The 12,653-nt window shown below is 40.2% G+C and overlaps 1 protein-coding gene across 1 annotated transcript in view; it reads left to right on the top strand.

Moving 5' to 3' along the window:
* Positions 1–12,653, top strand: part of TP53BP2 (tumor protein p53 binding protein 2) — a 39,833-nt gene that overhangs the window by 19,409 nt on the left and 7,771 nt on the right. Inside the window, exons 9-14 of the mRNA XM_060246042.1 lie at positions 1,335–1,463; positions 5,670–5,818; positions 6,444–6,918; positions 8,882–9,660; positions 12,204–12,341; positions 12,513–12,646. Of these exons, the coding sequence (XP_060102025.1) occupies positions 1,335–1,463; positions 5,670–5,818; positions 6,444–6,918; positions 8,882–9,660; positions 12,204–12,341; positions 12,513–12,646 (1,804 nt within the window). The remainder of the gene's footprint in view (positions 1–1,334; positions 1,464–5,669; positions 5,819–6,443; positions 6,919–8,881; positions 9,661–12,203; positions 12,342–12,512; positions 12,647–12,653) is intronic.

Below are 12,653 nucleotides of genomic sequence, written 5' to 3' on the forward strand. Positions count from 1 at the left end.
AGTGATCTTAGAGCAGAGGTGGCTCTTTCACACACATTGTGTGGCTCTCAAAGTCCCCACTGTCCTGTTGGCTGACTTGGAGAAGGCATTTGTCTCTTTAAATAACTTCTCCAAGCCAGCTGGCAGCTTGGAGAATGCATTTAAAGCTAAAGTTACTTTCTTTCTACCTCCTCTTCACCTGTCTGTGTCTGTCTGTCTGCCTGCCTTCCTTCCCTCCCCCCCTCTCCTCCAGCTCTTAAACATCTGATCTTCATGTCTTGCAGTTCTCAAACATGTGATGTTTATTCTATGTGGCTCTAACATTAACAAGTTTGGCCACACATGGCTTAGAGACTTCCATTTGTGGCAATACTCATTCTTGCACCCTCTTTGTGACTATTTCTGTACCATCTGTTCCAAAAGAATTTTTAAAATAGCCTATTTTCAGATCTCTTGGCATTACATAGCCTGTCATTTCTCTGATTGCAGTTAAGATCCGTTCCCAGAAGGGGATTATTATTAGACAGTTCCAAAATACATGTATTATATCTGTTTTAATGTCTGGATTAATCTCAAAATCCACATTTCTTTCAACATCAGTGTGTAATTAAGCTAAAGAACCCTGCATTGTTCTTCATTTGTAATTTTATTTGTAATGCTCAGTGAACATAAATGAAATTTTTATTCGGGGGACCTCCCTGGTGCAGCATTTGGGTTCAGTGCAGGGAAGATTTCCTGCAGCCTAAGAGGAAGTTGTAGACTCCCCCTTGTGCAAGCAGCAACAGCTTCCAGTCATGCCAAGGCCATTTCATATCGAATCCCCTTTACATTTGATATATTGTCTTTTTCTTCTGATCGCATGAAAATTCTTTTTTCTGAAAATACTGCCCTTTTTTGTTACTTAAAGATGCTTTTTGCAGTTCATTTAGTGTATAGCAAAACATCTATAAAATATTGACACACAGTGTTTAAGCCAGTATTAACAACTGGTAGATTTAATAAGAAACATATCAAACAACCTTGGAGAGCTGCATTCTCTGTATTACCATGGTATAAGTGGAGTACATGTATCAGAATGCTCCAGCTAAGACCTTAGAGTTATTGAGAGCAACTTTCCCCTGAAAAAGATCATTTACCCTGCACTAAAAATTCTGTGAGATTTTAAAACCAGTTTTCTTGCTTCAGTTATGCTTTTATTTTGGTGAGCTCTCCTGATTGCCAGATTTACTGTTTTTTTCGTGCTCAAAGCAGAGCAACTTTGTTATTTTAAGAGGTGCAGTTCTTGTGTGCTGGCATGGATCTTGAAATGTATTTCTTTCTAATTTCTATTGTATGTTTATTCTCCTTTGCTTTAGCTCTTGCTTCTGCTGGTTCAAAGCCTCCACTGGCTATAAGTGACTGGAGTAATCCAAGGGCTGACAACTTTATCAACCAAGGGCCAACTTCCTCAGTAGCAAAAGCCAGTGGTAACAGTGAAGGGCAGGGTAAGTGCTTGTTGGGTTAATAGTTGGCTTTATTGTTGTTGGCCAAGATAAAATAATGTTTCTGCTTAAGAATCTTTTGACAATGAGATATATAGTTGCAAACTGGTTCCTGGAGTGGTAGCATATATGTTTCTTTTTTTTTAACAATTTTATTGGTAACATATGGTAGCAAATCTATATCAATATCTTACAACTTAAAAAGAAAAATTTATCTACCCCATATCTTACTTTTCCCCCACCCCTCCCCCCATTATTTGACCCCTACCAGTGATTTACTTAAAAAAATATTAAAGGTACCCTTAACTATTAAGAAAACCAAAAGTTATATTCTTCTTTTAAAACTTAATCATTATCAAAAATTGTCCAATGTCCTTTTATTTTCCACTCTTTTTCTACATATCTTCTGAACTTCTTCCACTCCATCTTAAAAACTTCCAAATCATAGTCTCTTAATATTCTTGTTAATTTGACCATTTCACTCCATGTCATAACTTTTATAATCCAATCCCATTTTTCTGGTATTTTTTCTTGCTTCCACAACTGCGCATACAATGTCCTAGCGGCTGAGAGCAAGTACCAGATTAAAGTTCTATCTTCTTTTGGAAATGTTTCCATTTGTAGTCCCAACAGAAAAGTCTCTGCAGCTTTGTTAAACTCATATCCCAAGATCTTAGAAATCTCTTGCTGAATCATCTGCCAAAACATTTTAGCTCTTTCACAAGTCCACCACATATGGTAGAAAGAACCATCATGCTTTTTGCATTTCCAACATATATCTGGCATCTTATTATTCATCTTTGCCAATTTTTTAGGAGTTATATACCATCTATACATCATCTTAAAACAATTTTCTTTAATACTTTGACATGTTGCGAGTTTCATAGTTCTTCCACAGATATTCCCAAGATTCCATCTTTATTTCTTTACTTTACTTTATTCGATTTATATTCGATTTATTTACATTAATTGCCCATTTAATCATTTGAGATTTCACTACTTCATCTTCTGTAGACCATTGTAAAAGTAATTTGTATACTTTTGAAATTAGTTTATCATTGTCTCCAAGCAGAACTTTTTCCATTTCTGTTTGCTCTTTCCTTATTCCTTCAGTTTTAATGTCATTCTCTTTCAAGCTCTTTATTTGTTGCATTTGAAACCAATCATATTTGTGACTCAGTTCTTCAGCACTTTTCAGTTCTATTTTTCCACTTTGTATTTTTAACATTTGATTATATGACAGCCACTTTTCTTCACCTATCTCAGCCGTTACCTTTATTACTTCAGCTGGCACTATCCATAAAGGTCTTCTCTCATCTCCATATTTCTTGTATTTTGTCCATGTATTTAATAAATTGCTTCTTATATAATGGTGAGAGAAAAGACCATCCATCCTCTTGTAGCATATATGTTTCTAAATATGTTCCAAAATAAATTGGACGCAGTTTGGTCAAGGAGCAAGTGAAGAATTCAAGTGGGGACGGTGACATAGTAATGCTCATGTACTCAGGTGTTTCACTTCAGACCCATTTGCAGGGTCAGGACCCAGTACTGGGCCACGGAAGCGTCGGTACTGGGTTACAAGAAAAGCCAAAGCTAACCCCACCCCCAGCAAAGCATGACCTCTGCTCTGCTTCCTTCCTTCCACCGTCTCTCTGCTGTATAGAGAAAAGCTAGCCTTGAAGACTGACACAGGCTGCAAAGCCTGAGCTCCATTTGGCTTCCTTCCTTCCCCTGTCTCTGTGTTGTGCAGAGAAAAGCTAGGTTTGACGACTGACACAGGCTGCAAAGCCTGAGCTCCATTTGGCTTCCTTCCTTCCCCTGTCTCTGTGTTGTGCAGAGAAAAGCTAGCCTATAAGACTGACACAGGCTGCAAAGCCTAAGCTCTGTTTGCCTTCCTTCCTTCCTTCCTCCGTCTCTGTGTTGTGCAGAGAGGAGCTGGGCTGTCTCTCCTTCCTTCTCCCCCTCTCCCAGTGTTTGAGAGAAAAGCTGGCGTCCACTGCCACTTTAGATCGATGAAAGGTATGAGCTTTTATGTGCCTTGCAGTATGTTCTTTTGGGGAAATTTCCCCAGGAGGCCTGGGTAGCAAAGAAGGGGTGTGTGTTTTTTTCAGCCGGGAGGGGCGGGAAGTGGGCATTCCAGTAGCTATTTTTTTTACCAAACAGCCCCTGGGCAGAATTGTTGCTGGCTGGGGTAATCTGATGGTGAGTAAGGCTTTTTTCCCCTTTGTCCCCCCTTCTTTCTTTTTCCCTCTGCAAGGGATGCTCTTTATTCTTAGTGCTGGGGGTGGGGGGAAGCAACGGTGGGAGGGCTTCTAGTGCTCTGGCCCCATTAGTGGACATTCTGGTGCTTTTGGGGCATTGTATGAGAGAATTTTGGACTGGATGGTCCACTAGTCTGATCCAACTTGACTGCTCTTACGTTCTTTCTTTCCATGTCTTTCTTTTCTTCCATTTTTGCTGGATGAAACTTTTCTGTTCATCATACTGTTGTTGCAGACATAGGAGCTCTGTCAATGTAGCCAGCTGGCCTTTCTATGAGATTTCTGTGTGAGTGAGTGAGAGTTAGAGGTGTGGGGCAGAAAGAGATTATTGGAGATTACTGCTGTATATCTCAACAGCACTGGAAGTGATAGTACTATGAACTTGGCACCATTTTACTGGTCCTGCTTTTAACAGCTGTCTGACACCAGAATTAAACCTCTTCTGTAGATATTAAAGAGGATGAAATAAGTTCACTGGCTAAATAAATGCAAAACAGGCTGCTTTTAAAGGCATGGGAAACACAGCCAGTAAAAAGTTGCAAGCCCCTCATAAATATCCTTTTTGTAATAACTGCAGAAAAGCTTGTATGAACTTTATATAACTTGAAATTAATTCATTAATTGCACTACAATTCTCTACCTTTCACAGCGATTTCCCAGTGTTTCAGTCAAGAAAAAGTATGAAAAACAGCTGTTAAAAGATTTTCTTGAGACCAAGCAAGCTTGTTTGTAGCTTGAGGAAGGGTTCCAGTAGTAGTAGCTGAAGGAAGGGGCCTACTAAATGTGTCAGCATATCTTGAGGTACAGCAGCTGCCAGGGCCCAGTGTGGGTGGTACACAGCGCTGGCATTCCTGGTGGCAATTGCTGTTGGGGAAGGGGTGTGTAGGTGGTGCAGGCAACTGAACATGGACATTAGGAGTGCTTGCAAGCTGGAGAAGAACACGCAAACAGATAGGTGCATGCAGGTGTGAGGGTGGAAAGAGAGGACCCTGGGAATGTATGAAAAAGTTGCAGACCATCCACTTTCCACCCCCATTTTGGCTCAGCATGAGTTTAAGCAGAGAGATTTTTCTGAAAACGAAGTTACTTCAGAAGAAGAGACAGGTTTGGGGGAGTGCCCTGGAAGTGACATCACAGGAAAAGGTGGAGTTTTGGTTTTGGTGGAATTTTGGTTCAGTGTGCCCTGGAAGTGACATCACTTGGCCCTTGACCTGGAAGTGACACCACAGGAAATGACATAATTCCTGTCTCCCGGCTCCACCCCCAAATTTTAGTGGGCCACAAAGGAGAAGTGTAAAAATAACTGGGCCACGGGAAGGAAAAGTTTGGAAAACCCTGATCTAGTGGCTCAGGTGCTGGAAGAGTCATTATTTCCTTACAGCAGTGGGAGTTGGCCATCCCCCCCCCCCCCCCCAAAAAAAAAATCTTCTACTTGGAAGCTCTTTTGAACCTCCTAAGGGTGTAAATACGCTGCCTGGTTAACTGGAATTGGCTTCCAACTTGCTGACTTATTCTTGTTAGTGGGCATCATCAGAGTTCATAAACAACCACTGCCTCAACCCATGAGTATGCTTAAAATATCTTTTACCTTGCACATCATGCTTGCAGCTGGACCGCTCAATGTCACTTTAATTTAAATGCTTATTTATTTACAAAACTTAGCCAGATGTTTTATTAATAGGCATCTGAGTTGAGATAAAACTGTCTGCTCAGTAATAAAGTTTGGAGATAGCTGCTGGAATTCATTTCTTCTTTTCTGTGCTTGAGTGTGCCTAATTAATAATAATTTTCTGTATTCAGTTTACAAAACAAAAACCATTCATGTTCATTTGCTGCAAACTTGTTGTGCTACATCTGGTTTGAAGCTGATGTTTGAGTACCCTCGTTCTGCTTTTCACAAGTATTCCATCTTCTTGCATTAAATCTTATTCTTTATGCCTTTCAGCTGGGGAGGGTGACATTCCTCTCAGAGAAAAGAAAGTACGGCCTTTTTCCATGTTTGATTCTGTTGACTCAAATGGAGGCACTGGAATGCCCACAACGGGTACACTGAGAAAAAATCAGAGTAGTGAAGACCTCTTGCGTGATGGCCAGGTATTCAGAAAATGTGCTATACTTCTTTAGTCACAATCTTATTTTGCTTTCTGTGCATGTTGGAAAAAAGAAGTAGATTAAATATGACAGTACTATGAACACTTTGTCATGAATGACTGTTAAGTTATTCATTCTCTTGTTAGCAACTGTGATCTACTGTACATAATGCATGACCTGAGATTTGGTTTATAAATGAGATCTGGGGCTCAGTGACTGTCTTTGACAAGTGATTTTCTTCCCCTTCTTTCTCAGTGGTAGTTCATTATACAGTGGCAGTTATTTGCCTGAATTAGAAGGAAATGTTACCATATGTGTTGTACAAATGTATGCCATGCCCTCTTTAGTCTTTACAAAGGCTAATGTATGATGCCTATCATTTTGTGCAGCAGATGTATGTTACCAACTCAAGTTTTGCATAATGTCTGGAAGTATTATTCAAAATCTATTATGAAGCTGTATCTTAAGCTATACAACTCAGAAGCAGAGAGAGAGAGATTTACTATCTCAGCAAGCTGTTGCTGTTTGCAAACCAAAGTGTCTATTTAACTTGATCTAGTAGCCAAGATTAGTTTAACATTTGATTTCTTAAATATTTTTAATTTTCCTGGTTATTGTTTTTCCTCAGTCAGGCTCAAAAAATGTGGCAAAAGTACCACCACCAGTTCCCACCAAGCCAAAGCAGATCAGTTTACCTTATTTTGGTCAAGCCAGTCAGCTACCCTCCCCAGATGTTAAGCCTGATGGTAATGTTCAGAAGCTGCCTCTGGCAGTTACAACTTTGGGAAGCAAGCAAAAGTCGCCAACACCACCTGCGTCTCAGCAGATCCAGCAAAGAATCTCTGTGTCCTCAAGTGGTCCATCTCCTAATCAGGACCAGAGTCTTCCCAAACAAGAGACTCCTCCTGCAGCAGCTGTGAGACCTTTCACTCCTCAGCCAGCCAAAGAGGCCCCTCCACCCCCGTTTCGAAAGCCGCAGACTGTGGCTGCAAGTTCAATATACAGCATGTACACAAAGCAGCAGACTCCTGGGAAGAACTTTCAGCAGGCAGTGCAGAGTGCTTTGACAAGGACTCAGACCAGAGGGCCACATTTTCCAAGCGGTGAGCATTTGGGTGTCATTTAACTTTTCAAGAGCACTACTATTCTGCTTCACCATAGACCCCTCTGTTCTCCAAATACCTTGTGAGTGTGTGTGTGTCAGAGAGTAACATTTCAGTCAGAATGAGCAATATGGAGAACTCTTGAAAATTCAAAGTGCTACTCTCTGGTCACATGTGTTTGCCCATATGTTGTTCTTGGGTTCTGCTCTCTGAAAATATATGCAGATTCTCTTACTAGAGGATTTCTTCCCCCAAATAGCTGTAAAAGTAGATTTGGTTCTGGGAAAACAGGGAAAAGATAATTATAAATGGATTATAAAGCTTTTGTATATTCTTGTGATCATGAAGAAGCAAATGTTGTCTTGGTTTCACTCATTGTCATCAAAGGGGAACTGAAGAAGCACATTCCAGTACTAATGTTGGTGGCCATTGCCCACCAGTATGCCAGTGAAAAGGGAGCCCCGTGGCCCAGAGTGGTAAGCTGCAGTATTGCAGTCCAAGCTCTGCTCACGACCTGAGTTCAATCCTGGCGGAATCTGGGTTCAGGTAGCCAGCTTAAGGTTGACACAGCCTTCCATCCTTTTGAGGTCGGTAAAATGAGTACCCAGCTTGCTAGGGGTAAAGTGTAGATGACTGGGGAAGGCAATGGCAACCCACCCTGTAAAAAGTCTGCCAAGAAAACGTTATGATGTGATGTCACCCCATGGTTCAGTAACGACTCGGTGCTTGCACAGGAGACTATCTTTACTTTTTACTTTTAAGCCAGTGAAATGTGCTGACCCCAGATCAGGGAAATTTTTAAAATCCCCAATGATTGAAGGATGACATTTGCAAGTAATTCTCATGATTCCATGACATCCTGGTTAATTAGGATTAGAGGAAAATAACTTCTTATAGTCCCCATTTATTTTTTGCTCTGTCTCAGGCACTTGCAGTGAGTGATGGTGGTGGGTTTCATTCTGGAAGCTGTGCGATATCAGATAGGCATTTTTATAAGAGGGGTGTGTGGCTTAATGTGCAAATGAGTTCCTGCTGGGCTTCTTCGACAGAAAAGCCCTTTGTGAAACAATGGTAACATCAGGGATGTGGCCTAATATGCAAATGAGTTCCTGCTGGGCTTTTTCTACAAAAAAACCTGAGAAGAAATATAGTATTTCTAGCTAACTGTTGGACAGATTCTCTTGAGGAAGAATATACAACACATTAATAGTTGGTTATTTTCCACATCATAACCACTCCTCTTGGGGTTTCTTTTATATTTTTTAAAAATTCCTTGGGTGGGTACATATGTGACAGGTTCCCAATTGTATGCGGATACTCAGAATTTTGATTAGATCAGTATGGATGAATTGGACTTGAATTTTGGTCATCAGATATCTTTGCCATCAGTTGTCTTCTAGAAAGATGCAGTTTATACCTTGTATAAAACTTGATCTTAAAGATGTCACTGGATTCAAACTTTGTTTGAATAAATTAATATTTCCTTAAATCCAGTAGTTCTCAATCCTTTTAGCAAGGACCCCTAATTCTTTTTCTCAAAGGCTGCAATTACCATTTGTGACTATGACATGCACATAGGGAAGAACCATGCACATGTTAAAAGTTCATACCACATACTGATTTTTTAAGAACCCGCACTATGATGCTGCAGCCTTTTTCTAGTCCACAGCCCATCTGGGTCATTGCTTTCATTTGGGGGGGAGGGGAGCTTGGAGAAATGAATGAAAATTAAAGGCCATGGGAATTGACTTCCTTTCTCAAGGTTATAGAAAGAAGATTGAAGAGACTGAATGAGAAAGAATGGCAGCCAACTCCATATTAGCTATAAGCCAGCTGTTAGACTTGCACTAATGTGTCCCATTATACAGTGTTCTTTAATAGTAAATTTTCCATTTGCTTGTTCTCTTTGCCAAATGCTTATAGTTTTGTTTCTAAATTGGTTTTCTTTCTAAATGCTCCGCAGTATATGGAAAGCCAGTTATTCCTGGAGCTGCTCCCCCAAATCAACAGCATCAGACAGAGAATATTTATTCAAGCGCCCAAGGCAAGCCAGCCAGTCCAGAGCCTGAACTGGAGACTACAGCTTCAACCAGTGAAAATAATGAAACTGAACGCATTCCTCGCCCACTCAGTCCCACCAAACTATTGCCTTTCTTATCAAATCCTTACAGAAATCAAAGTGATGCAGATTTGGAGGCCCTTCGGAAGAAGTTATCTAATGCGCCGAGGCCGCTGAAGAAACGTAGCTCCATTACTGAACCAGAAGGTCCCAATGGCCCTAATATTCAGAAGCTCTTATACCAGAGAACAACACTGGCTGCTATGGAGACTATCTCAGTCCCATCATACCCATCAAAGCAAACCTCAGTGGCTGCCACTGAGAGCTCAACAGAAATTCCAAACCCTTACCTAAGCACAGAGGGGGACAAAGAAATGGTCCCCCCTCCACCTGAACCTGCTATTGTAGAGGAGGCAGAAAACATAAGTATTGATCAGACTGTAGGGCCTGGGCCTTCATTAGGACTAGAGAGTGTTCCTGAAGGGATACCGGACAGTACCTTGAGCACTCAGTCTGATATGGAGGAATCAAGCCTTGAGATGTCCTTGCCCATGGAAATGTATACGGAGGAATATCCACCTTATCCACCTCCTCCATACCCTTCCGGAGAACCAGAGAGTTTGGGAGAGGACTTGTTCAGTATGCAACCTCCTGAAATCACTGGGCAATTTTCTTTGCCGCCTGTAAGTTAAAAAAACAAACTTGATTCACTCATTTAAGATTCTGTTGTGGAGGTGAATAGGCTAGTCTTTGCAGACATGGTTGATGTAACTCTGTTTTATTATCAACAATAGAGTTGTTTCATTGGAATCCTCAGTCAGATGGAAATGAAGCTGAAGTACAGTGAATTGTGCCTTCCATTGTACTATAGGTTTTATATTTGCAGGATGTTCCCAGGCTGTGTAAAAGGCAGGTTTGATCAGCATCTTCTGTTGAAGCAAATGATAGTTGATGATAGCAAAGATTTTGTATAAGATTTCTAAATCATATGATTAGAAGAGTAAGTTAGTTATGAATGCTAGAAGTGAGAATTTGTCTCATTGTCAGCATAAGCAGAAGGCTGTAGTGGAGAGAATTTTCTTCCTTAGAAATTTCCTTACTTCTTCTTTGGGGCCACTAACTCTTTGTTTTGACTTGGCAGTTTGACTGTGTTTTTGTATTTCCATTGCTTCTAGATGCAATTTTTAGGATTTGCTACAGGGACAGTTGGCTAACGATGTCTATTCATACACTGTAGTTAACAGGAGGAAGATAAAATAACAGACCTTGTCCATAAACCATTATTTACAACTTGGGTATGGGGGAAGGAGTCTTCCAATGGTGCACTCTTCTGTTTTCCTAATTTGGATGAAATTGCTGCCAATGTTGGGATTGAGACATAGTCGCATTTCTAGCATTCATAAATAGCTTGCACTTCTAACCATAGGTACAAATTTTGCAGAAGATCTTTGTAGCCAATGTTGGAATATAAAAAAAACCCCAAAACCTTCTTATGTGTCTCTTTGGAATAATTGTAGATTTGAGTTTCATATTATGGTGACACCTTAAAAGCAGTGCACAATTTGGGATTTTAATTTTGGGATTTTAACTTTTAATAATGAGCCTGTTTCAAATGTTCATGTCCTGATGATTCTAGAATGGTGTGAAGAGAAGCATCGAAGGCCATGTGGTCTAGCCTCTTCAGTACAGACTGGTGTCAGATTAGGGACATTCATGGACAATTCTTGATGCTCAGTGGCAGCTGCTGCTCTGTTTACTATCCCTCCTCACATAATAAGTCTTTGTTGCACAATTCATTTATCTCTGCCATTCGCATTGAAATCTTTACAGCTTCTTAAACCTGTTTGGCCACTCCATCGCTTGAACTGACAGCACTGTTTTTCCCACAGTTTCTGTTGCTGCCCGAAACACACAGGTTTTGGGGCCAGATATAAATGCTCCCCATGGGCCAGATATAAATGTGCCCCAGCGGAGCTGTTCTGGTATTGAGTTCAAACTAGCGTGGGTGATATGGGTTGTGTTAATAATAGATTGCTACTTAGCAGTTTTCTTTTTTTTGAAGCCCTCTGGATTTTAACTTAAATACCAAAAAAGTCATCTTGCTTTAGAAATCAAGTTGCATGAAGAAAATAGGATTTTTTCCTCTGCTTCTGGGAGTGTGAACTGAGCAACAGCCAACATGACTCATTTCTGTTTACTCTTTTTAATTCTGACATCTGTCAGAATTTGCATATCCCTCTGAATAGCGCTTATTTGCTGCTTTTTAACCAGCTGGTGATATCACTGGTGTAAAATAAGTACTAAGCAAATAAGTCCTGGGTTGAATGTGGCTTGTGACAGAATGTAAGCTGTATTTGGCAGCTGCAAAGTGTTTGAAGCTAGCTGAAACTGATCATTCCAAATTTTTCTAACTGCACTCCTATGTAGTTACTGCAGTCTAAGCCTCTTGAAATTAATGTATTTAGAATGGAATGGAGACTTTCCACAGGGAGTTGTACTTCTGTAATATTCACTTTCAGTGATCAAAAGCAGATCTTCTTTACAGGATTCCTATTATTGAAGCTTTTGAAAGCAAGGTGAAATACTGGGAATAGAAAGCTGCCACCACACATTGATCATAGGCACTGCTGATGCTTCAGAGGAAGGCAGAAACATAGCTTAAGAGATGAAAATGCTAGAGCTAGGACAATTGCAACATTCCTTCCTATGATTCATGCTGCTGGTGCATCACCATCCCGCTGATTGTGCCTAATGTCTCTTATGATACATTCCCACCTACCCCCAGTCCTTCATGTGTATGTATGGCCTTTACCCCTTTTTTGTGCCCAGTTTTTTCTGTTGTTTCATTCTTGTTATCTGCTTACCTTCTCTCAAGTTCAGCTTCTTCAGATGGTTACTCTTAATTATCCACACTGAAGTGCAGCCCTGTCTCTTGTAGCATACTGTGTTAGCATCATTCAAATATTTTTGGAAGCTGCTTGCTGTTACCATGGTTACATTAGCAGATACTCCCTAGGATAAAGTATGTGATCATTTTTTAGAAATCAGTTAAACAGGAAATCTTTTTTAAAAAATGAGGTTTGAATATAAATAATTTATTAGATACAGCTTTTAGCTTTCTGTAGCAAGGAATGGGTGTTCTTGTTTAATAAGCCTGATTTGTTAATGCAGCCATCCTTGTAAACAGCAAGTCTTTTTAAAAATATATTTTATTTTTCATTCTTAGGGGAAGAGGACAAACTTGCGTAAAGTTGGCTCAGACAGAATTGGCCATGGAATGCGAGTAAAATTCAACCCTCTTGCTTTGCTTCTAGATTCATCTCTTGAAGGAGAATTTGACCTTGTACAAAGAATCATTTATGAGGTATAAATTTACCCATGTTTATGGGTAAAATTTGAGCTGAGATTATGGATTATGAATTTTTGCAGATGGTAGAAGAGTACAGATTCACTTATTCTCATGTGAGAATATCAGAAGGCACTGGGAATTGTATAAATGACACTTACTCCCTGACATTATGTGTTTGATCTGTAGGTTGAAGATCCTAGTTTGCCCAATGATGAAGGCATTACCGCGCTTCACAATGCTGTATGTGCTGGTCACACAGAAATAGTGAAATTCCTGGTACAGTTTGGTGTAAATGTAAATGCTGCAGATAGTGATGGATGGTAAGAG

Source organism: Heteronotia binoei, chromosome 1 (genome assembly GCF_032191835.1).
Source record: "Heteronotia binoei isolate CCM8104 ecotype False Entrance Well chromosome 1, APGP_CSIRO_Hbin_v1, whole genome shotgun sequence".
Lineage (NCBI taxonomy): Eukaryota > Metazoa > Chordata > Lepidosauria > Squamata > Gekkonidae > Heteronotia > Heteronotia binoei.